The sequence below is a fragment of the Lucilia cuprina genome, chromosome 6, assembly GCF_022045245.1.
Source record: "Lucilia cuprina isolate Lc7/37 chromosome 6, ASM2204524v1, whole genome shotgun sequence".
NCBI lineage: Eukaryota > Metazoa > Arthropoda > Insecta > Diptera > Calliphoridae > Lucilia > Lucilia cuprina.
Window position 1 is genome coordinate 28,348,438 of NC_060954.1, and position 23,779 is coordinate 28,372,216.

At 30.9% G+C, this 23,779-nt stretch overlaps 1 protein-coding gene across 6 annotated transcripts in view; it reads right to left on the bottom strand.

The window, feature by feature from the left end:
* Positions 1-23,779, bottom strand: part of LOC111688226 (maternal effect protein staufen) — a 261,139-nt gene that overhangs the window by 25,072 nt on the left and 212,288 nt on the right. For all 6 annotated transcript variants that reach the window (XM_046955423.1, XM_046955421.1, XM_046955424.1 and 3 more), the window contains one exon: positions 6,466-7,783. In XM_046955423.1, the coding sequence (XP_046811379.1) occupies positions 6,466-7,783 (1,318 nt within the window). The remainder of the gene's footprint in view (positions 1-6,465; positions 7,784-23,779) is intronic.

Sequence of the window (23,779 nt, forward strand, 5' to 3'; positions counted from 1 at the left end):
GGTGACAACGCCTAGAAAGATACTCCGAAGACCACCACGTCGGCGAAATTAACCTCGAAGGTACAAGTATCTCAAAAGAAGCCCCGAAAAGCGCCAAAGTTGCCAGAAGAAGACACCGGGACGATTGGCGAAATTCCAATAGACCAACAGAGTAAGGTAGAAGATCTGGTGAACAATAAGATAGTGGACCACGCAATCGCTACCAATAGAGAGCGTGAGGAGCGAGTTCAGCATGGTGGCGATGTTGATGAGATTGACATCTCCCTTAAGAACTTGGTGGAAAGTGTCCCTCCTCCAAAGTCCAATATCAACATAAAAGGATGGGGCAATAAACTGGGTATTGAACGTATACTGGATATTCTTATTGATCAATATGCAGAAACTAAGAACCTGAAGGAATTTTACTTGTATCTATTGCTAGTCTTGCCAAGAATAAAGGTAGGGCTTACTTCGCCTCTAAAGCTGTCAAGCGGCCCTAAAAAACCTAAGGCGGATCCAAAGTTTCATTAGCAAGTACTGGTAATTTTAAGGAGTCGAATCCTAAAAGCGAGGAGGAAATCACTAGCTCGCAAGAAGACAGAACAGCAGTACAGTCCAGAATTGGGAAAGTGTGGATTAAAAAGACTGCTCTTCCTATGCCTGATAAGGACACCGCAGTGCCATTAATAGTACCCACTGCATCAATAGCCACTTCAGGTTACCCAGAGGAGTTAAATCCAACGAGAGTGGATGTGATCAGTCTTTCAGCGAGTCTGAAAGAAAGTTTAAATGGATTACAATAATTGAGGTTATCCAAATAAAACTCCATCGGAGCGAGACGGTTTCAAACGCTCTGATGTCTGAAATTAACTCAGGTCAGAAACATATAGCTTTAATCCAGAACCTTGGACGATTCGCAACAAGGTTTCTGTATTAAATCACGTAAATTTAAAACTTGACTACGCTGGTATATGGTCTTGACCGAGAATATGTATCTTATGTCACAAGAACTTATGTTTTCTCCTCTCAACAGAATTATCCACATCGGATATTTGATTACTTTCCATTCGATTCTCCGACTCTAAGACCAATGTCGGAGCTGATGAAACTGGTCGAAGATGCACAAAGAAAAAATAAGAAAATTGTAAGGTTGTAATGCCAACTCCCATCATGTAGCTTGGGATAGTACAAACACCAATTGCAGAGAATAAGCCATCATGGATTTCCTTAATCCTAAAGACTTGATCACATCGAACTTATTTTATAAAGCTACCTTCGTCAACAGAATCAGAGAAGAAGTATTAGGTATAACTAAATGTTCAGAAGAGCTTATAAACGAAATTCAAGATTGGAGAGAATCGAACGAGCAATCTTTTTCTGATTAATTAATTAATTAATTAATTAACTATGTTCGGTACCTTACTATAGAACCGTTTATGCTAGGACACTTTTCAATGTCGAAATAAAGAGGACATAGCAGCCAAAGTAGAATGGGCAAAAAGCTTTGCTCTCTATAAAGCAGCAGCGCTGGATGGCATTTTCCCTTCACTTTTACGGTTGGAAGCGCGACAGGATTCCGTACCTATGCATGCTTGAAATTGACATATACCTTCATTAAATGGTAGGATACAAAGGTAATATAACCTAAGTCCTATCGACCGATAAGTTTTACTTCCTTCCTGCTTAATTTGAAACGGATAATCGAAAATATGATTAATAATAGTATACCAGACAAAGACCTAAAATTTAAGCAGAATGCTTAAATAAATCCCCAAAATTGTAATAACTTATATATGTTACAACCCAGCTAGCATTTTTTGAAATTTTTGATCACATTCGAGTCATTTATGACTCTTCTGCACGATTAAAATTATCATATATGCGCTCATTTTCTGATCAAAAATGATATATTCGTCGGGAGAAAATGGTACTCTACCCGCGACTCTTCTAAATGAGTCATTTATGAGCCCCACTTATGATCAATTCTGACTCATTTTTAAATCTTTTTTGAGTCATTAATGAGCCAAATAACTTTTCGTTTTTGAGTTATTTTCGAATCATTTTATATTCATTTCTGAATCTTTTCTGAGTAATTTTTATGTTTGTTACAGACAAATACAATACAACAGATCTTCCGACTGCGCGAACTTAAACTAAATATTTAACAATCATATTTCAAACATTTGGATGACCTAATTATGATTGGTATGCATTTTGTTTTTGTTTTTTTTTTTTTTTTTTTTTTTTTCAAATAAATAAGATTTTAAACATTAATTCAAAATATTTAGACTAAGTTTAGCGATTAGTCGCCCAATTATCTTCCGTAGAAGACCATTAACCATATAAAATTATTATAATTAAAGCATAATATAATTTCAATTTCCTTGACAGAAAATCGACTTTATAAATATCACACAAAATTAAATACTTATACATTTAATTTTATAAACTACACAAAATGTTTTGCTAACTCTTCCAAAAGACACTTTTCTGAGCCCCATTTCTAATCAGTTTCGATTAATTTTTGAATCGTTTTTGAGTAATTTTTAAGTGTAAGTTTAGCTATTTCATTAAAACAAAAACAATAACATAAGGAACAATTTTAGATCTTCCAACTGCTTGAAATATGACCACAAAATAAGTTTTTAAAACCATCATATTTTAAACACCAGGATGATCAATTTATGATTGCAATACATTTTGTTATTATTTTTCAAATATTCAGTTTTCAATCATATATGGGGATCATTTTCGAGTCATTTTTTAAGCGCTCAACTTATTAATCACTTTTAGGTCATTAAAAGGAGTCAAAAAATGATTCAGTTTACTGATTAATCATCCAACAATCTTCCAAATGCTAGCTGGGAAATGGGCAAATCCATACGTATGTATATATATATATATATATATATATATATAATATATATATATATATATATATAAATATATATATATATATATATATTATAATATATATATATATATATATATATATATTATATATATATATATATATTATATATATATGTATATGTATATATGTATATATATAATTTTATGTGCATCGGACCATAACTCACCCTCCCCCCTATAACGTCCCTTCCCCTTCACAAAATGACTTTAACGCTCATTACTGGCTTCCAAAGGGGAATATAGCAATGAAATTCGACACACATAAGTTTCATGCAAGCCAATATCTCTCAATCAAATTTTATGTCTATCGGGCAATAATTGACCCCACCCCCCATATAAACGCCCCCTTTAGAAAATTACTTTAACGCTCATTACTCGTTTAAAAATATAAGCATAGCGAAGAAATTTGACATAAATTTCTTACTAGCCAAAACCCCTTTATGAAATTTTATGTGGATCGGTCCATAATTGACCCTACCCCCCATATAAGATCCCCTTCAGAAAATGACTTTAATGCTCATTACTGGCTTAAACAAACGAATATAGCGATGAAATTTGATATAAGTGTCTTACCAGCCAAAAAATCTTTATGAAATTTTATGTGGATCGGTCCATAATTGACCCAACCCCTCATATAAAGTTCCTCCATATAATTACTATAACGCTCATTACTAGCTTAAAAATACGACTATAGCGAAGTAAGTTTTATACTAGCCAAAATTTCTTTACCAAATTTCCCAGAAATAATTTTTATACTAGGCAATATCTCTCTACCAAATTTTATGTGGATCGGTCCATAGTTGACCCTACCCCCCATAAAATTTATTTAATGCTCATTACTGGCTTAAAAATTGGATTATAGGAATGAAATTACACAGAAGTAAGATTTATACAAGTCAAAATTTACCAAATTTTATGTGGATCGGTCCATAATTGACCCTTTCCCCATATAAGGCCTCCTTCAGAAAACGACTTTAACGTTATTTATGGGCGTAAAATTACGAATATAGCAAAGAAATTTGACATAGGTATGTATCTTAGGAACTAAAACCTTTCCACCAAATTTTATGTGGATCGGTCTATAACTGACCCTACCCCCATATAAGGTCCCCTCCATAAAAATACTTTAACGCTCATAACTGCCTTAAAAATACGAGTATAGCGATGAAATTTCACAGAAGTAAGTTTTTTACAAGACAAAATCTCTTTACAAAATTTTATGTGGAATTGACCCTACCCCCAACATAAGGTCCCTATCAGAAAAATACTTTAAGGTCCATTACTGGCTTAAAAATACGAGTATAGTAATAAAATTCGACTCAATGATGTGGATCGAGCCTTAATTGACCTACCCCCATATAATGTCCCTATCAAAAAATTAATTACTGGGCTAAAAAACGAGTAAAGCGATGAAATTTGATATAAACATGACCTGTAGGAACCAAGATCGTTCTACAAAATTTTACCGATATCGGTCTATAATTGACGCTACCCCCATATAAGGCCCCTTCAGAAAATTACTTTAAAGCTCAGTACTGGCTTAAAAATAATAGTAGATTTATGAAATTCGACATAAACTAGTTTCGTGTAAGCTAATATCTGTATTTCTTCGAAAGGAACCGAAATCTCTCTATCAATTTTTATGAGGATCAGTCGCCATATAAATTCCGCCCCAGAAAATGACGCGAAAAATACGAATACAGTAATGCAATTCGACATAAAACAATTTTGATTTAAAATCTCTACCATATTTTATGACTTTAATGCTCCTTAATGGCTTCAAAATACAAGTAGATCGATGGAATTTTAAACAAATAAGGAACTGAAATCTTCCAACAGACTTTTATGAGAATTGGTCCATATATGTATGTATAAATAACCCTACTCCCTATAAAAATTAGCACTGTCAATAGTAAAACCCCCATTAATGGACATCTTTCAAATGTTACCCTGATGTTCTCATTAATATCGATATATAATAATAAAATATTCAAAATATCAAAGTTCCTTTATATGGCAGTGATTTGATGGTGGATATAAAAGATTCGGCATAGCCGAATATAACACTCTTTTTAAATTTAACTTCACCTAACTTTGGACTTGATCATGAAATTTATTTTTTAAATGGAAATATCTCCTAAGCTATAAAAGATCTTTGATAAAAATTTGGAATACAAAATTAATCATGCCCGAGGAGTCCTACTTTGCAAACCCCTGACTACGCACCTGAATTACAGGTTTTACATGAAATACCTGCTTTTCAGTTTCTCCAGCTAACATTCCAAAATTAGTTATAAGCACAAAATTCAGTCCAGTAAAATTGGAACAACGAACAACATCTCCACCCAAAATTATTATAAAAGCTTCTCAACGTTTAGATGTCCTTCAATATTCATAGAACTCCTAGAAGAGAGTTCTATTATTTACCTAGCGCTATGACAGAAATGATGACCGAACGAGCATTAATGTGGTTCCGCAACAATAATAAACATTGGAACACATTTAAAGCAGATATTTCCCTATTCCTTCTTCCATCACGTTATTTTGAAAAACTGGTCAGAAGAACTAAAAAGAATAGATAAGGGTAGAAATACAATATTGCGGCTGCGGAGACGGATATTTTATATTGAGTTTTGAAAACTTAAATTATTGAAGAAATCCGCACCAAATTAAAATTTATTTTAATTTGTTTACGGATTTACTTTCATTTACATTTAGAGTTGCCATGCCATTCATACTTTTAATGAACAAAAACTATGTGGTGAATAAATAAACTATGAAATACAAAAACCAAAAGCAATAAAATGGCTACAAAATCCGCAACCGTAGCCGCTCTCTCGGAAAGATTTTAAAAATGTATCAGAACTATTAATTTTGGCAGATGGTGCTATACCCACCTTAAAGTATACCAATTAGTTCAGAATAATTTTCTGATTCGATTTAGCTATGTCCGTCCGTCTGTCCGTCCATGCCTCGAATAGGGCTTGTAAACCTTGTAATCAAACTAAAGGTCGCAATTTTGGAGATAATTTTGGCACATGATCTACTATGGCACTGTAGACGAAGCCTATTGAAAATGGTTAACATCGGTCCATTTTTTCACCGAGCCCCCATACAACTGAACCCGCCGAATAGGGCTTTAAAGTGTATAATTATGTTTAATATACTCATATCTCGACAAAAGGCTCCAAAACCAAGTACTAAACTAGACTTGATGACCCTCACGAATTCCAAAATAATAATGGCTCATATGACCCTGGCTTTATGAAAAGTCCCCATCAAAATTTTACTTAAATGTCCACAATTTTACTTAACAATAAACTGTTTAAGTATATCTAAGGCAAGGTACAATTCAACTTTATTATGACATCTAAAACACATTTTATTATTAGGTGTAGGGTATTATATGTTCGACCTCGCCCGACTATAATTTGTTACTTGTTTTGTACTAAAATTATTTACATTACATAGTGTATTTTTAGAGAGTGATGAACAAAACAACATTTTAAACTTTTTTTGAAATAAATAAATGTGATTAAATTATTAAAAAATCCTAATATAATATGTACTTACTTTGGGCAGCATCTCGTTTAGCCATTTTTTTACTATGGCCTACTCCACGTGCAACAATATCATTTGAACTAATTTCCATTACAAATTGTCGTCTTCGTGAGTTTTCTTTTCCTAATTCATTAATTAATTTAAAGGTAGGATCTTTTTCTTTTTTATTTTGATGCCATTCCAATAATTTAGTTACAGGATTTACTGAGTCTGTCTCTGTAGTTAGTTTTTTATTTTTATTCCATGAGCGATCGGTTTCTTCTCTACATTCAATTAAATTTTTGGGTCGAACACCTACGCTTTTTTTAGGTGCATTTTTTAATTTAACTCGTTTAACTGGAGATGAAACTGGAGTAATAGGTGGTAATTTGTTTAATTCTTCAAGCATCTTTTGGGCTGCCCTTTTTTTTGAAATCTTTTTGCCAGTACCTTCGCCTTCAGTTATTATGTCACCAACTATACAAGCAGTAATAAAAGTTCGCATATGTGCCGGACCTTCCTCTCGAAGTACTTTAAAATCAACAGGTAAATTTCTCTTTATACCGATTTCAAAAACGAGCGATATAGGCGATTTGTTATCAGTATCTTCCAGACATTCATTATGGGATTCTGTTTCTGCGCTATTTATTTGTTCTTTTAGCACTTCCAAAGCATTTGCAGCGGCATTATGCTTTGCTTGTTGAAGTGTCCTTCCTACGCCTATAAACTTTTTTGTACCAACTATAAGAGTAATTTTGCATGGAGATGTTACAGGAAAATACGTAGAAGCAAGATAATTCGATTTGGGATATGGTACATTGGAAACAGAGTGCTGAAACCGAATTTGATATTTAGACAAAAGCGGTCCTTTTGAGTTAGTAGCTGGAATCTGTTTAGATAAGTTTATCGAGTTTGGATGAAATTTAGCAACGCACTTATCAATCTTTTCTGATTGCTGTATAGTTTTACTATATTCCAAAGGCTGAAATGTTGTTTTATAATTGGTTTTTGAAATATCATTTTGTGTAAAAATGTTTTCCTGTAAAGTTGTATGTCTGGGATCGAAAATATAATAGGTTTGCTGGCCTAGTTTCATAGCGAGCGCGTTTAATTCAACTGTAGGTGTAATATTGGATTTTGTAACATTGCTGTCGTCAATTCGGCGAGTGACTTTAGGAGTTGGATGCTTGTACTTTGTTTTTTCTATTGCTTCTTTTGCAGCTAAATGTTGAGCTTTTTTAATTTTAAATCCTTCTGCAGTGTATTCTTCATCTCCTAACTTGAGTGTCACTGTAAAACGTTTACAATGTGCTGGTCCATTTTCACTGGTTAAACGATACTGAAATGATATCTAAATAACACATTATTAATAATATTTTGTTGTTATCAACAGTCCCGTATTATTTAAAATAGTTTTGAAAAATTAACAAAAAAATTATTTTTTAGTTTTTTCCTCCGGTGGGTTAGTGCTCTATTCTGTTAGAACGGATGTCGAGGGTCGATTCCTACCAGAGACACTGGTAAGGAGCGCACAACAGAACCAATGGAGGCTAACTTTTCCATAATTTTTCTATAATGGCTGTACCAGGGGAGGAGTAATCTGTACCTAAGAACATACTGGTCTACACAAAATGTTATATATTGATATCGTGTATGTGATTTAAGAATATTTGATTTAAAGTTTAATTTTAAAAACTAGAATTTTATGGATGAAACAGGTCCTATACATCATTTTTAGAGGTAGATTTTTGATCATATCTCAGTTATTTATGGACCGATTTTGCTGATTTTGACGAAAGCCTCACATAATTATTAAAGATTTCGATCCCAAAGATATCTGGGTCTTCTGAAAATAATACTATATAAAATCAATCAATTTGGTGAAATATGCATTTAAAGGAGACTCATTTCCCTACCAGCGATTAAACATTTTTAAATTATTTATCTCATGATAAGTCATTTAGAAAATGAATCAAAATTTCAATCGCTGGTAAAAAACTGATGGTCTTTAAAAAAATTGATTAATTTTAAAAAATTGCATAATTAACTTTATAATTTGTAATTAAATCAGTTTAATTGTTTAAGAGCCAATCTTTAGGTGAAATTAATCTTCAAAATATGTATTTAAATTAATTTAACTTACAACAGAAGTATAAAAACACACTTTTGAGGTGATAAAGAAAAGTAATTTTTAAAAAACACAAAAATAAATCGATTGTAAGGAATACAAAGACCACAAGAACAAGAATTCCGTTTGTAACACATTGAAATATTGGTAACAGACCTACAAAAGTATATTCTGGGTGCTTATTAAATTCTAAGACGATCTAGCCATGTAAGTATGCCCGTCTGTCTGTTGAAATCACAATAGGGACAGCTAAAATTTTGCACAAATATTCATTATTGCTAAGATTTGTTTGGTATTGAAAATTGGCAATATAATTCCACATCTTCGGATAGCCATAACGGCCAAAACTGTTTGAGAAGTAAGAGTATAGCGATGAAATTCTATAAGTTTCATACGAAATCTGACTATTAAAATTTTGAGTATCGGTGCATAATTGATCCTACAATAGGGGGCAGGATCCCCCATTCAGAAACTGACTTTAACACTCATTACTGGCCTAAAAATTCAAGTATACATATAAAATTCGGCATCAGTAGGTTTCTTATAAGCTAACATAAATGAACCTACACCCACATAAGGTCTCTGAAGTTATTTTATTTTATTGTAATAATTTCCCAGCAAAAACTTTGTAATGGATAGTACCCATTAACAATAAAATAGTTAAGCAGTAGTGCAGTGAGTCGAACATTTAACTAACAAACCAAGTCCTGGTTCGTATTCTCACTGGTTCTTTTTGATTTTTAAAGACAAAACAACTTATTCAACAACTTTTTTGTAATCGAAATATACTTCTTTAACTGCCTATTTGTAAGCGAGCGCACAGTGGTATAGGAAAAAATAAGAGGGAACTTCTAAACGGTTAATCCGATTTTAATGAAATTTGGTATGCACAAAGTGGAGGTGTTGTCGAGTTTAGGATTTAAATTTGGACCTTATAGGCTAAACAGGGGCCCGGCGGGGGTCCTCAAATTAGGACACCTCGGCTATGTTAAATTTTTAAAACGATCCTATTTCTTCATTTGAGTTCCGATTTAAAACAAAGTGTCGTCGTAGCAGTAAATTATCTGTTAAAGTTTAGGAGATATTCGCAATTGAAAATTAAAATTTTAAAATTTTTACCGTCCTTACTTTAGTTTTTTGATAATAGCGGGTCCAAATATTCCGGATTTTCGCCATTTTTTTTTTATTCGCTAAACAACAAGTTTATATATCAAGCAGTGAAAGAATTATGTAAAAATCATGACTGAGTCCAAAGTTATAGGCATTTTAATTTAAAAAATTAAAAAAGGCGATTTTCTGCCATTTTTTTTTTTTTTTTTTTGGGAAAAAAGTAACTTTTTCTTCTTAAGTTATCTAAAAAGTTTCTAAGAAGATGTAAAAAATACGATAAAATACGATAAATGAAACAAAACCTAAAAATTTTTGATATCGAAGGGACCAGGTCCATCCAAAAAACCCTATTTTTTATGGAAAATTCAATTTTGAGCAAAAATTCTCAAATCGCATAGTCGATATCAAATTATAGTGACCTGTTTACCTAGCACTATTATTTTCATCCATAAGGTTAGCTCTTAATTTGTTACATATATTAAAAAAATTTCAGGTATTATTTCTTAAACTGTAATGATTTTTACCCCTATAGGTCACTTTAATAGTTAGCTTGTTAATGAAGATGTATATAGAATTTATACTTTTTGGAAAGCTGACTTTACATAAAATACGATAAATGAAACAAAACCTAAAAATTTTTGATATCGAGGGGAACAGGTCCAACCAAAAAACCCTATTTTTATGGAAGATTCAATTTTGAGCAAAAATTCTCAAATCGCATAGTCGATATCAAATTATAGTGACCTGTTTACCTAGCACTATTATTTTCATCCATAATGTTAACTCCTAAATTTGTTACATATATTAAAAAATTTTCAGGTATTATTTTTTAAACTGTAATGATTTTTACCCCTATAGGCCACTTTAATAGGTAGCTTATTAAAGAAGATGTATATAGAATTTATACTTTTTGGAAAGCTGACTTTACATAAAATACGAAAAATGAAACACAACCTAAAATTTTTTGATATCGAGGGGGCCAGGTCCATCCAAAAAACCCTATTTTTTATGGAAAATTCTCAAATCGCATAGTCGATATCAAATTATAGTGACCTGTTTACCTAGCACTATTATTTTCATCCATAAGGTTAACTCTTAAATTTGTTACATATAAGTATTAAAAAATTTTTAGGTATTATTTTTTAAACTGTAGTGATTTTTACCAATATAGGTCACTTTAATAGGTAGCTTATTAAAGTAACCTATTGAGGAAAAATTCATTACATAAGGATACGTTAGACATATTAGGTAGAATATCATAACCCTTTAAAAAATAATTTAATTTAAGTACCTGTAATTAATATATAAGGCTGGTTTATATCTGTTTGTAATTATTTGTAATTTTCTAACCATGGCGATTGTACTAAAAAAATTTTTGTGCTCCATTTTATTTGAACACTCTTCAGCTCCTTTTAAAGATAAAGTCAACTTCTTATTGAAATATATTGAAACTGCACATAAAAATAAAGTGGATAAAACTGATATATGTAAAATTGAAAATTTTATAAAATCAGTTGATATAAATCCGAAGAGTGTTCGGTATTCCATTGCTAAATTTCGATCGAAATTTTCTGATTGGCTGGATGAATGTGTAGAAGTTGCTATTTGCGTATCAACTGTTGGTGCTCCCTGTAAGCAGTATGAGGATTTGAGCTCAAAATCAAAGAGGAAAAGGTTATCAACTTCACTAGAAACCTTATCTAACGAAGAACACTTTTAAAGCAATGTTAAGAAAAGAAAAACAGCCTTTGAATGCCATAAAATTGCAAATATTCTTCCAATCGCATCACCAAGACGACTGAAAAGAATTTTAAAGAGTATACCCACACCATCATCTGATACAACGTTCACTGGGGAAGAAGCTATTGCGCTTATGTTGCAGCTGGGATTAAGTCGTGATAACTACATAACGTTAAGAAATTCGCTATCTGAAAAAGGAGTGGATGTTTTACCATCATATGACAAAATAAATGAAAAGAAGAAAAGAATTATACCACCTCCTATTGAAATAACTGATCGGAAGGCTGTTATTGGACTCGGCGCTCTACTCGAAAATACTGCTTTAAGGATTGCTTTTGACTTTTCTTCAGACCAACTAAAAAATAAATTCTTGTGATCTTCAACTCATTTGTAAGTAGGGATGTGATGGATTATCAGCACTCTCGGAATATAAACAAACCAACACAAGTGAATCATCTTCCGAGTATAAAAGTGTATTTATGGCATCGCTAGTTCCATTAAGAATTCGAAAGTATGCTGACAGCGATTCTCCATCAACCAGTTTCGATGATATTTGGAAGAATTCGACTCCAGGATCCAAAGCTTTTTGTAGGCCAATAAGCTTTGAGTATATAAAGGAATCCAAAACAACAACGCAAGATTTGATAAATCGTATTGAAGCAGAAATTAAAAACTTGGAACCTATAACAATCGAAATAGAAAATTATTCGTTTAACATGTCCTATGATTTAAAACTTACAATGATCGATGGGAAAGTTGGAAATGCCATTACATGAACATCATATACTTGGTACTGCTACATATGTGGTGATAAAAAAATCAGAATTTTCGAATATTTCCAAGCAAAGGTCAATAAATTTGGAATATCCCTCCTACATGCTAGCATACGATTTCTGGAACATTTTCTACATTTAGCATATGATTTAAAGTACAGAAGCATACCGGAAAATGCAAACAAAAGTGCAAATAAGAATAAGGAGTTAATGGAAATGAGAGCCAGTGAGAAAAGAAGAATTCAAGGGGAATTTAAAAAGCGGATGGGATTAAATATTGATAAACCACTCACAGGATATGGAAGCACAAACGATGGTAATACCGCTAGACGTTTTTTAAACATTTTGAAACTACTTCCGAAATAACCGGAATTAATATGGATTTACTGCAAAAGGTCAATATTATTCTAAGGGCGATAAATAGCAAGCATAAAGTGAACGCAACAAAATTTGGAGAGTATTCTACAAAAGTTTCTAAATTACTTTTGGAATTATATCCCTGGAAAGAAATGACACCTACAGTTCACAAGATATTATGTCATGGAAAGGTCATCATAGAACATAATATTCTGCCTTCAGGAGAGCTTACAGAAGAACCCCAAGAATCGAGGAATAGAGACTTTAAGCATATTAATCAGTTTAGCTCAAGGAAGTGTTCTAGGCAGTCTCAAAATGAAGATATTTTTAATAATCTGATTCTATCTTCTGATCCTGTTTTATCTACTATAAGGAAACGTTAGATTTGCTACAAAACGTTAGCATTTGAAAATACTTATTCATGAATTTAAAGATTTACTTTATCTTTTAGATATGGACTACTGTGATACCGATTATTTTACAAAATTATATTAATTTATAAAAAAAAATAAAGACTATTTTTATATAAAATAAATACTTGTTATTTTTTTTTTGGGATAAAGAATAAAAGATTAATCGTAAAAAGTGGCTGTAAAAATTCAAAAAAATTTAGGTAGTAAAACATGCCTAACAAATGTATGGATGAAAATAATAGTACTAGGTAAATTATCTAAAATATGTTGAGTTTTCCCTAATTAATTTGTCACTTAAAAAACATTAGGTAGACTGTTATATATCAATGAAAAGGTAATTTTGTATATTTCTCAAAACTGTATATAATTTTAAAAAATAAAAAATTCGCGGAATACTTAAAAAAAATAAAAATGTTTTTTATTCAGTTTTTGCGAAGATGCAAATTTTTCAAATTGCAATAAAAATTTTATTTATGAATATTTTTTGATGAAATTTTACTGTTAGGTAGATTTTTTACTCAAAATCCAAAATTAAATAAATTTTCGAATTTTCTTTTTTTTGGAATTCCCAAAAAAGTTTAAAAAAATCCCAAAAATGGGATCTTTTTATTTTTTGCCTATTATATCCATACCAGGGGCGGGGTTATCGAAACCCGTTACAAAATAATTAAGAACATATTGGGTCATATAAAACAGGTCACTATAATTTGATATCGAGTATGCGATTTGAGAATTTTTGCTCAAAATTGAATTTTCCACAAAAAATAGGGTTTTTTTGGATGGACCTGGTCCCCTTCGTATCAAAAATTTTAGGTTTTGTTTCATTTATCGTATTTTATGTAAAGTCAGCTTTCCAAAAAGTATAAATTCTATATACATCTTCTAAGAAACTTTTTAGATAACTTATAACTTATAAACTTATAAAGAAAAAGTTACTTTTTTCCCAAAAAAATGGCAGAAAATCGACTTTTTTAATTTTTTAAATTAAAATGCCTATAACTTTGGACTCAGTCAAGATTTTTACATAATTCTTTCACTGCTTGATATATAAACTTGTTGTTTAGCGAATAAAAAATGGCGAAAATCGGGAATATTTGGACCCGCTATTATCAAAAAACTAAAGGACGGTAAAAATTTTAAAATTTTAATTTTCAAATGCGAATATCTCCTAAACTATAACAGATAATTTACTGCTACGACATTTTTATAGTGCTCGATGAGGAGATTCTATATACGAAATTTTTTTTTTAAATCGGAACTCAAATTAAGAAATAGGATCGTTTTAAAAATTTAACATAGCCGAGGTGTCCTAATTTGAGGACTCCCCGCCGGGCCCCTGGTTGGCCTATAAGGTCCAAACCTAAACTCGACAAGACCTCCTCTTTGTGCATACCAAATTTCATTAAAATCGGATTAACCGTTTAGAAGTTACCGAAATTTCCCTCTTTTTTTCCTATACCACTGTGGAGCGTATGCCTCCAATGACATAATGTTTTAAAATGCTATTGAATTGTCTTAGGTTGTCTTAGGTTTATTATTTGATAGTTGTGTTGATTTCTCAATATTTGATGGTTTAAATAGATCAATTGACTGAGCTTTAATAACAACATATTAAAAGTGTTTATATTCTTTTAAATAACTTTGAAGGATCCTTAAATAACTTTGAAGAATCCTTCATAAGGGCATTCTAAACTGTTCGGTCTAAGTATTTTAACAAAAACATGTTCATAATTCCAAAGATCTTTAGATATAAAACAATTATTACTATTCCTATGATGAATAACTTTGTTTTGAACTGTATTAAAATGTGATCATAATCTTTGGAGTAGTTAATCATAAGTTGGAACATTATTATTTTTAACCACCATATCACTAGGTAGTCTCAATGTTTGACCATAAACTAATTGTCTATGAAGACATTCCATCATTCCATTCGCTTGCGGGTGATAACTGGATGTATGGATTTTAAGTGTTCCTAACAGCTTCGTTAAATCATTAAAAAATTTAGATGTAAATTGTGTTAATTGGCCAACCGAAATTTTAAGTAGAACGCCAAATCTAGGGATATAATTGTATGCGAAAGTGTTTACTATTATTTGGGTTGTATTGTCCTTAATTGGGTATGCTTCCGGCCATCTAGTGAATCTGTCAATTATTGTCAAATATATTTATTTCTATTTGAAACTGTGTAGGTGTATGTATTTTCTCAATGTCAGATTTGGTATATCTTTTGATCTTTGAAAAAAGAAGTTTTAGCTAAAATGTCACACCATATTTTAATATTATGTGATTGAGTATCAACTTCTTTCAAATTATTTTTCGTTTTCATATCACTTATAAGATTTTTTAATTCCTCATTTGCTTGTTGTTTTTTATAAAGTATTTCAAGCTTAATATTTTGATTAGAAAAAGCAAAAATTTCAGGCGGTCTAGAATGTGTATCTGCTACAATATTATCCTTTCCATTTATAAAAAATATATTTGAAGTAAATTGGGATATGTATTCTAACTTTCGAATCCAAATCATATGTTAATGTTTCTATTGATCTCATAGTGGATAGACGAGTTTTAAATCGCTCTCACGAGAAAATAACATTGTGAACATAAATTCTTAATTAAAATATAAAAAAAAAATAAGTAACAGCGAATGGATGCTAAATAAATACATACTTATATATTTTTAATATTAAAAATACATTTAAATCAAATAAATTGTAGCAAAACAAAAAGTATAAAAAACAAAAAAATACTAACAACCAAACCTTAAATAAAGTGTAGTTTTTGTGTTATTGTGCATGAGTTTCTCTAACTCTCCAATAAGTGAAAGGAGACTCAGTAGCAATGGAAAAATGCATACTTTGTTATGAGCCTTCCATGCAACAACAACAATAATTATGATCCAAAAATCATAAAAATTATTTAAGTGTAAGAACAACAACAAACGAGAGATCTCCTCTTTCAAGTGCGCCAAAACAAAACAATTGTGTGGATAATAGTGCAAAAGAAAAAATAAGTAAACAAACAACAGATTCAGAAACAACAACAAACGAGAGATCTGCTCCCTCAAGTGCGCCAAAACAAGAAAATTGCATGGAAGACGACGCAAAAGGAAAAATAGAAAAACAAACAACTGATACAATGGTTGATGGAAATAGTAACGTTAATGTGAACAATGTAACAAATAGTATCAATAACAATATTAATACTATGAAAACCATTAACGATAAGGAAGTCACTCAAGCTCAATTTCAATGAATACTGGTGCCATACCAAAAAAAAAAAAAAAACAATCCAAATACATTGAGCTCGCATAAAACAGAAAAGATCCAAAAGGGAATGGACCGTTATGTCACTTATACAAAATGTAAGTCCAGCCCTAGGACTTCAAAATTGGAACCAAATCCAAAACAGGCGAAAACAAATTCGGTAAGTCAAAATCTTGACATCCAAGATAGTGAAAAAGTCACCTCCAAGCCACCTCCGCTCTATTTGCGAGAACTTACCACAAATATATTGGTTAATAAGTTGTCCCAACTTGTAGGCAAAGAAAATTTCCACGTAGTCTCCCTACGCAAAGGAAACATTCAGGAAACAAAAATATAGACTTATTTAGAAAAGTTTTTTAGAACAACAGTTGATAGTTTTGATTCTGAGAAAAGAAATTATTACACATATCAACTAAAAAATACAAAGGGTTTGGCATTATTCCTGACCATTAGTTTGGTTTCAGAAAAAAGCACAGCACTATCGGACAGGCACATCGAATAACTACTCTTATTCGGAAGGCCTTCGAGAGCAAGCAATATTGCTCAGCATTATTCGTAGATATTTCTCAAGCCTTCGTAAAGTCTGGTACGATGGACTAAAGATATGATATCTTCACGTGGAAAAATATCTGCTGGAGTACCCCAGGGAAGTATTCTAGGTCCGTTCCTATATACATTTGTGCATGATACCGCCTTTGTAATCATACATGATAACCCTTCAATAGCTTCTGAAGAACTCCAGCTTCACATCGGCGAATAGTAAAAGTGGCTGGACAAATGGAAAATAAAGGTAAATGCAACAAAATGTACTCACATTTGCTTTAAGACGAGAAAATTTTCCTCTCGTATGGATAAACAATATAAAAATTCCTGAACAAAGCCATTAGAGATATTTTGGTCTAATGTTGTCTAATCATTGTCTAATGTTGAAAAATTACAAAGAAAACAGTTAGCACTGTTAAGGTCAATAACAGATGACCCGTGGTACATTTGCAATAGTAATATTCATAGGGATCTCAATGTCCCCATAATACGTGAGGAGATCAAATCCTCTTGTTTAACCTACTTGTCGAAACTAATGGATCACCCAAATCCCCTTGCCAGGGAGTTGCTGTCATTTGAGGGTCATAGACGACTGAGAAGAACGGAAACATTGGATTTTGCCAGATAATCAAATTATCGAGAACTTTGGTTGAAATTGCATCGGCAATAACAACATTAGGTTAAGATTTTAATACTTTTGTAAATTTCTACATAAGAAAGATTCAATAAAGAATAAATAAAATGAAAAAAAATAATATGTAAGGGATTTGTGATCTGTTAGAATTGAAAATTCTCTTTCCTCTAAGAAGTGTATAAAGTGTTTTACGGTTGAATAAATCGCAAAAAGTTCTCTGTCAAATGTAGAATGTTTGCACTCAGTTGGAGTTAATTTTCTAGGAAAATATGCAAGTTGTTCAACTTTATTGTTTTTATGTTGTAGTAAAACAGCTCAAAGGGCTAAATTAGAAGCATATACGGCAAAAGTTAGGAAGCGTTTTTATCAAAATGAGTAAGTAAAGTATTCTCTGAAAATTTAACTTTTAGTAAATCAAAAGCTTTTTCAGCATCAACATTTCCATACTAGTTCTTTGCTTTTCGTTTTAGAAGCTTTGATTATTATTTCGTGAAAAGGCGAAAGAAACTCGTCAACCATTGGAACATATCGATGATAATAGTTTTTATGGTTTTATACTTTCAGCAAAAATCTGATAACCTAAAAATTCGAGACTTGATACTCCAAAAATGCACTTTGAAGAATTGATATTGAGACCATATTCGTCAAGTCGTTCAAAAACTTATTTTAGAAGTTTAAGTGTTGTTCTTCATTTTCGCTAGCAATTAACACATTGTCTATATAAGTGAATACAAAATCTATATCAAAGAAAAATTCATCGATAAATCTTGGAATGTTTGTGACGATAAGCATTCTAGTAAATTCAAAAATCCCAAAAGGCTGTTTTATGAATATCATCCTCTTACCTCTAAAAACTGTTGTAATATCTTCTAAATGAGGTAATGGATAACTATCTGGTATTGTAATGCATTTTAATCTACGATAATCCTCAAAAGGTCACCAATCGTTAGGTTCCTTTATTGGAACGAGATGTAGGGGGAAGATACATATGAATGGGACGTTCTACAAATACCAGATTCTACCAAAAATTTGAATTCGGGTTTTGGCATTTTAAATTATTAAAGGATCTTACCAGCGAGGATTTAAAAAATGAGGATTATTTCAATTCTGTGCTGTTATTCACAACGAAATTGCAGGGGGAAATGCATTTTGAAGGTTTGTTGCCAAATTTCTTATGGTACCAACAGAAGTTAAGATTTTTATAATTTCTTTGATTTCTACTTTCGTTATTTTTTGATTTCTTATTTCTGATACTACAAGAGATAATTTATCTATATTTTCTGCTAAATTTTTAATAGAATTATTGAAGAGAAAGAATAAATAGTGGAAGTAGATGGACTAACAGAAGATATTTGAGATTTATTTGACAATTCAAACATTTTATCAGCTAAGGCTAATTTATCAGTTGAACATGTTAAAGTTGTTCTGTAAGATGCATTTGAATAGCAGATGAAAGCTTTCGCATCCACAATTTTGTTAAGAGATCATTATTTACCATAGAATTCTTTTTAGCAAGATTCTTTAAATCCTGGAAAAGCTCAGGTATTTTAATATCTCAAATATCAGATTTTTTTGAGAAATTATTCAAAATGAAGATCTTCTATCAGAGAAAAACTTTGAAGTATAATAGTTTTAAAATATTCATATTTATTTTTAAAAGGTGGATTGTGAATAACATCTAATAAAAAGTATTACTTACTTTTTTACCTAATATTTGTTCTTTATTTTGCAGACTAATTTAGTGATATCTTCTTAAATCGAATAATATCTCTTGATAAACAATCTTATTCACAATTGAATACTGACAATGTAATGATTGCTAGAGAATATTGTTATTATACCCTACACCACTTTAGTGGGGATGGTATATTGGTTTTGTGCTGATGTTTGTAACTCACAATAATATTGGTCCTATACCCACCTTAAAGTATACCAATCGGTTTAGAATAATTTTCTGAGTCGATTTAGCTATGTCCGTCCGTCTGTCCGTCCATGTAAACCTTGTAATCAAACTACAGGCCGCAATTTTGAAGGTAATTGAATGAAATTTGATACAATGTCTTCTATTGTCCCAGGGACGAACCCTATTGAAAAAGGTTAACATCGGTCCATTATTTCACCTAGCCCCCATACAACTGTACCTCCCAAAAAGGGTTGTAAACATTGTAATCAAACTACAGGTCGCAATTTTGGAGATAATTCAATGAAATTTGGCACATGATCTTTTATGTTACTGTAGACAAAGCCTATTGGTAAATGGTTAACATCGGTCCATTATTTCCCCATAGAATTGAATCCGCCAAATAGGGCTTTTAAGTTCATAATTATGCTTAATATACTCGTATCTCGACAAAAAGCTGCAAAACTAAGTTCTATACTAGTCTTGATGACCCTGATAAACTTTTTAATTATAGGACCTCATTTGACCAGAGCCCCTCTAAAAAGCCCCCATCAAAATTTTACTTAAATATACACAGTTTTATTAAACAATAAATGGCTTTAGTATATCTGAGGCAAGGTACAATTCAACTTAAATGCTTTATTATGAAAACTACATCACATTTTATTCGTATACAAGTGTAGGGTATTATATGGTCGGCGTCGCCCGACTATAACTTCTTACTTGTTTTTTTTTTTTTTGTTTTTAATATTGGTTCGCTACTTATATATTTTATAATTATTTGCATGATCGCCAATGAAGTTATATTTCAAAAAGGTTTTTTTATTATAATAACTTCTTTGTACAAAATTTATTTCTTAAATGAAAAATTATTAAGTAAGTAAATAAAACAAGTTTTTAATAGAAATAATAGAAAACATATAAGTTTTTTGAGAGCCAAATTTAGTGAGGATCGGCCCATAATTGACAACGATGATATTCAATGTAAATAAGTTTCATATGAACCAAAATCGTTCTACAAAAAGTTATGGTAGGTCAATAATTGCCTGTACCCCACATATAAGGTCCTCTTTGGATGTGGAGGATTCAGACAATTACTAGTGTAGCGATGAAAATCAACATAAAAAAGCTTTTACTTAGGAACATAATTCTTTATTCCGAATTTAATGAGGACTGATCTATAATTGACCCCAGGTACCATAAAAGGAAAGAGTTTTGGTTATTAAAATTCGAGTTTTCCTTATTTAAAAATACAAGTATAGCGATGACATTTGACATAAACAAGTTCTATACAAAACAAAATCTATTTAGAAAATTGTATGAGTATATGTTAATAATTAATGCATATTAGGTCCTCTTTAGAAAATTATACGCCCACGGACTAAAAATTGAACAAAACTATTTTGTTTTTAAAAATTATTTTTAGTGTCCTCTTTGTAAGCGGGAGCGGAGACAGTCGTGTCTTTACTGTCCCCAAGTAACCTAGAGATTATACACTTAAAAGTTTTTATACCCAACACCACTTTAGTGAGGAGGGTATATTGGGTTTGTGCTGATTTTTTCATTAAAGTATACCAATCGGCTCAAAATCATTTTCTGATTCGATTTAGCTATGTCCGTACATGTAAACCTTGTAATCAAACTACAGGTCGCAATTTTGAAGATAATTCAATGAAACTTGGTACATGATCTCCTATTGTCCTAGGGACGAAGCCTATTGAAAATGGTTAAGATCGGTACATTATTTCACCTGGCCACCATACAACTGAACCCCCCAATAGGACTTGTAAACCTTATAATCAAACTACAGGTCACATTTTTGGAGATAATTCAATGAAATTTGGCTTCGTCTACGGTACTTCTGTGGTACCGTCCCAGCAAAATATTTGCTTACAATTTAAATTTTAATGAATTCCTTAATTCATTACTTTGAAGCTTTCTAAGCCACTTTTTGCATTATTAGTTATATAAGTATTTAATAATAACTTCTTATTTTTTCTTATATAAGTACACAAAAAAAAATAATTTTTATATAATAATATAAATCAGTTCTTTATACGATTAATAATCTTTATCGATTCATAAAGATGTAATACAGCTTCAAAAAGACTTCCCTCCGATACAAAAACAAAACACATGAGTATATGTATGTATAATATTCTGCATAACATTCTTACTAGTGGTATTTCAATAAAAAAGGAAGCTTGGTTATTAAAAAAAGATTACAACATTTATTATTTCCGAAAATACAAACAATGAATTTCATTAAAAAATAATTATCGGAATTGGATTTCAAAACGATAAAAAACAAACATTCGACTAATGAAATTCAATATTATCGGATTTAAGTTCAAACTTGAATTCAATTCTTTATCCAACCAAAATCTGAAAGCATTGAATTTCATTTGTCCAATGTACGTTTTTGTTGTTTTGAAATCCAATGATAGAATTTAATTATAACTCTGAATGCTTAAAAAACTGCCTTTTGTTGAAAAGCTTGAAGGAGTATATGTATACACATATTTCCATAGCTTTTCGTTTAAGTTTTTTCCTAATGAATGAGCTCATCCCACTTTGGCATAATAAATTACCTGAAAATTAAAAGTAAACATATTTACTATACGTACATACATATGTATGTATGTAAGAATATGCAGACCTATTGTTTCCTTTTGAAGCTTAATGTATAGTATTAAACAACAAACTTCCGTGCAATTGTTCTTACATTAGCAATGAGTAACGAAACAGACCCACAGTCTTAGTAATCTCCGAGTACCATCTAAGACAATGTATCACATAATTGTTAAAAAAAAAACATTTCTAGTTTTTATGTACTTTATTATGCAGTCTGATAAGAATAATTATGAAAGAAAACAATGTTAAATATATATATATATATAATATATATTAATATATATATATATATATATATATATATATATATATATATATATATATATATATAATATATATATATATAATATATATATATATATATATATATATATATATATATATATATATATATATATATATATATTTAACATTGTTTTCTTTCATAATTATTCTTATCAGACTGCATAATAAAGTACATAAAAACTAGAAATGTTTTTTTTTTAACAATTATGTGATACATTGTCTTAGATGGTACTCGGAGATTACTAAGACTGTGGGTCTGTTTCGTTACTCATTGCTAATGTAAGAACAATTGCACGGAAGTTTGTTGTTTAATACTATACATTAAGCTTCAAAAGGAAACAATAGGTCTGCATATTCTTACATACATACATATGTATGTACGTATAGTAAATATGTTTACTTTTAATTTTCAGGTAATTTATTATGCCAAAGTGGGATGAGCTCATTCATTAGGAAAAAACTTAAACGAAAAGCTATGGAAATATGTGTATACATATACTCCTTCAAGCTTTTCAACAAAAGGCAGTTTTTTAAGCATTCAGAGTTATAATTAAATTCTATCATTGGATTTCAAAACAACAAAAACGTACATTGGACAAATGAAATTCAATGCTTTCAGATTTTGGTTGGATAAAGAATTGAATTCAAGTTTGAACTTAAATCCGATAATATTGAATTTCATTAGTCGAATGTTTGTTTTTTATCGTTTTGAAATCCAATTCCGATAATTATTTTTTAATGAAATTCATTGTTTGTATTTTCGGAAATAATAAATGTTGTAATCTTTTTTTAATAACCAAGCTTCCTTTTTTATTGAAATACCACTAGTAAGAATGTTATGCAGAATATTATACATACATATACTCATGTGTTTTGTTTTTGTATCGGAGGGAAGTCTTTTTGAAGCTGTATTACATCTTTATGAATCGATAAAGATTATTAATCGTATAAAGAACTGATTTATATTATTATATAAAAATTATTTTTTTTGTGTACTTATATAAGAAAAAATAAGAAGTTATTATTAAATACTTATATAACTAATAATGCAAAAAGTGGCTTAGAAAGCTTCAAAGTAATGAATTAAGGAATTCATTAAAATTTAAATTGTAAGCAAATATTTTGCTGGGACGGTACCACAGAAGTACCGTAGACGAAGCCAAATTTCATTGAATTATCTCCAAAAATGTGACCTGTAGTTTGATTATAAGGTTTACAAGTCCTATTGGGGGGTTCAGTTGTATGGTGGCCAGGTGAAATAATGTACCGATCTTAACCATTTTCAATAGGCTTCGTCCCTAGGACAATAGGAGATCATGTACCAAGTTTCATTGAATTATCTTCAAAATTGCGACCTGTAGTTTGATTACAAGGTTTACATGTACGGACATAGCTAAATCGAATCAGAAAATGATTTTGAGCCGATTGGTATACTTTAATGAAAAAATCAGCACAAACCCAATATACCCTCCTCACTAAAGTGGTGTTGGGTATAAAAACTTTTAAGTGTATAATCTCTAGGTTACTTGGGGACAGTAAAGACACGACTGTCTCCGCTCCCGCT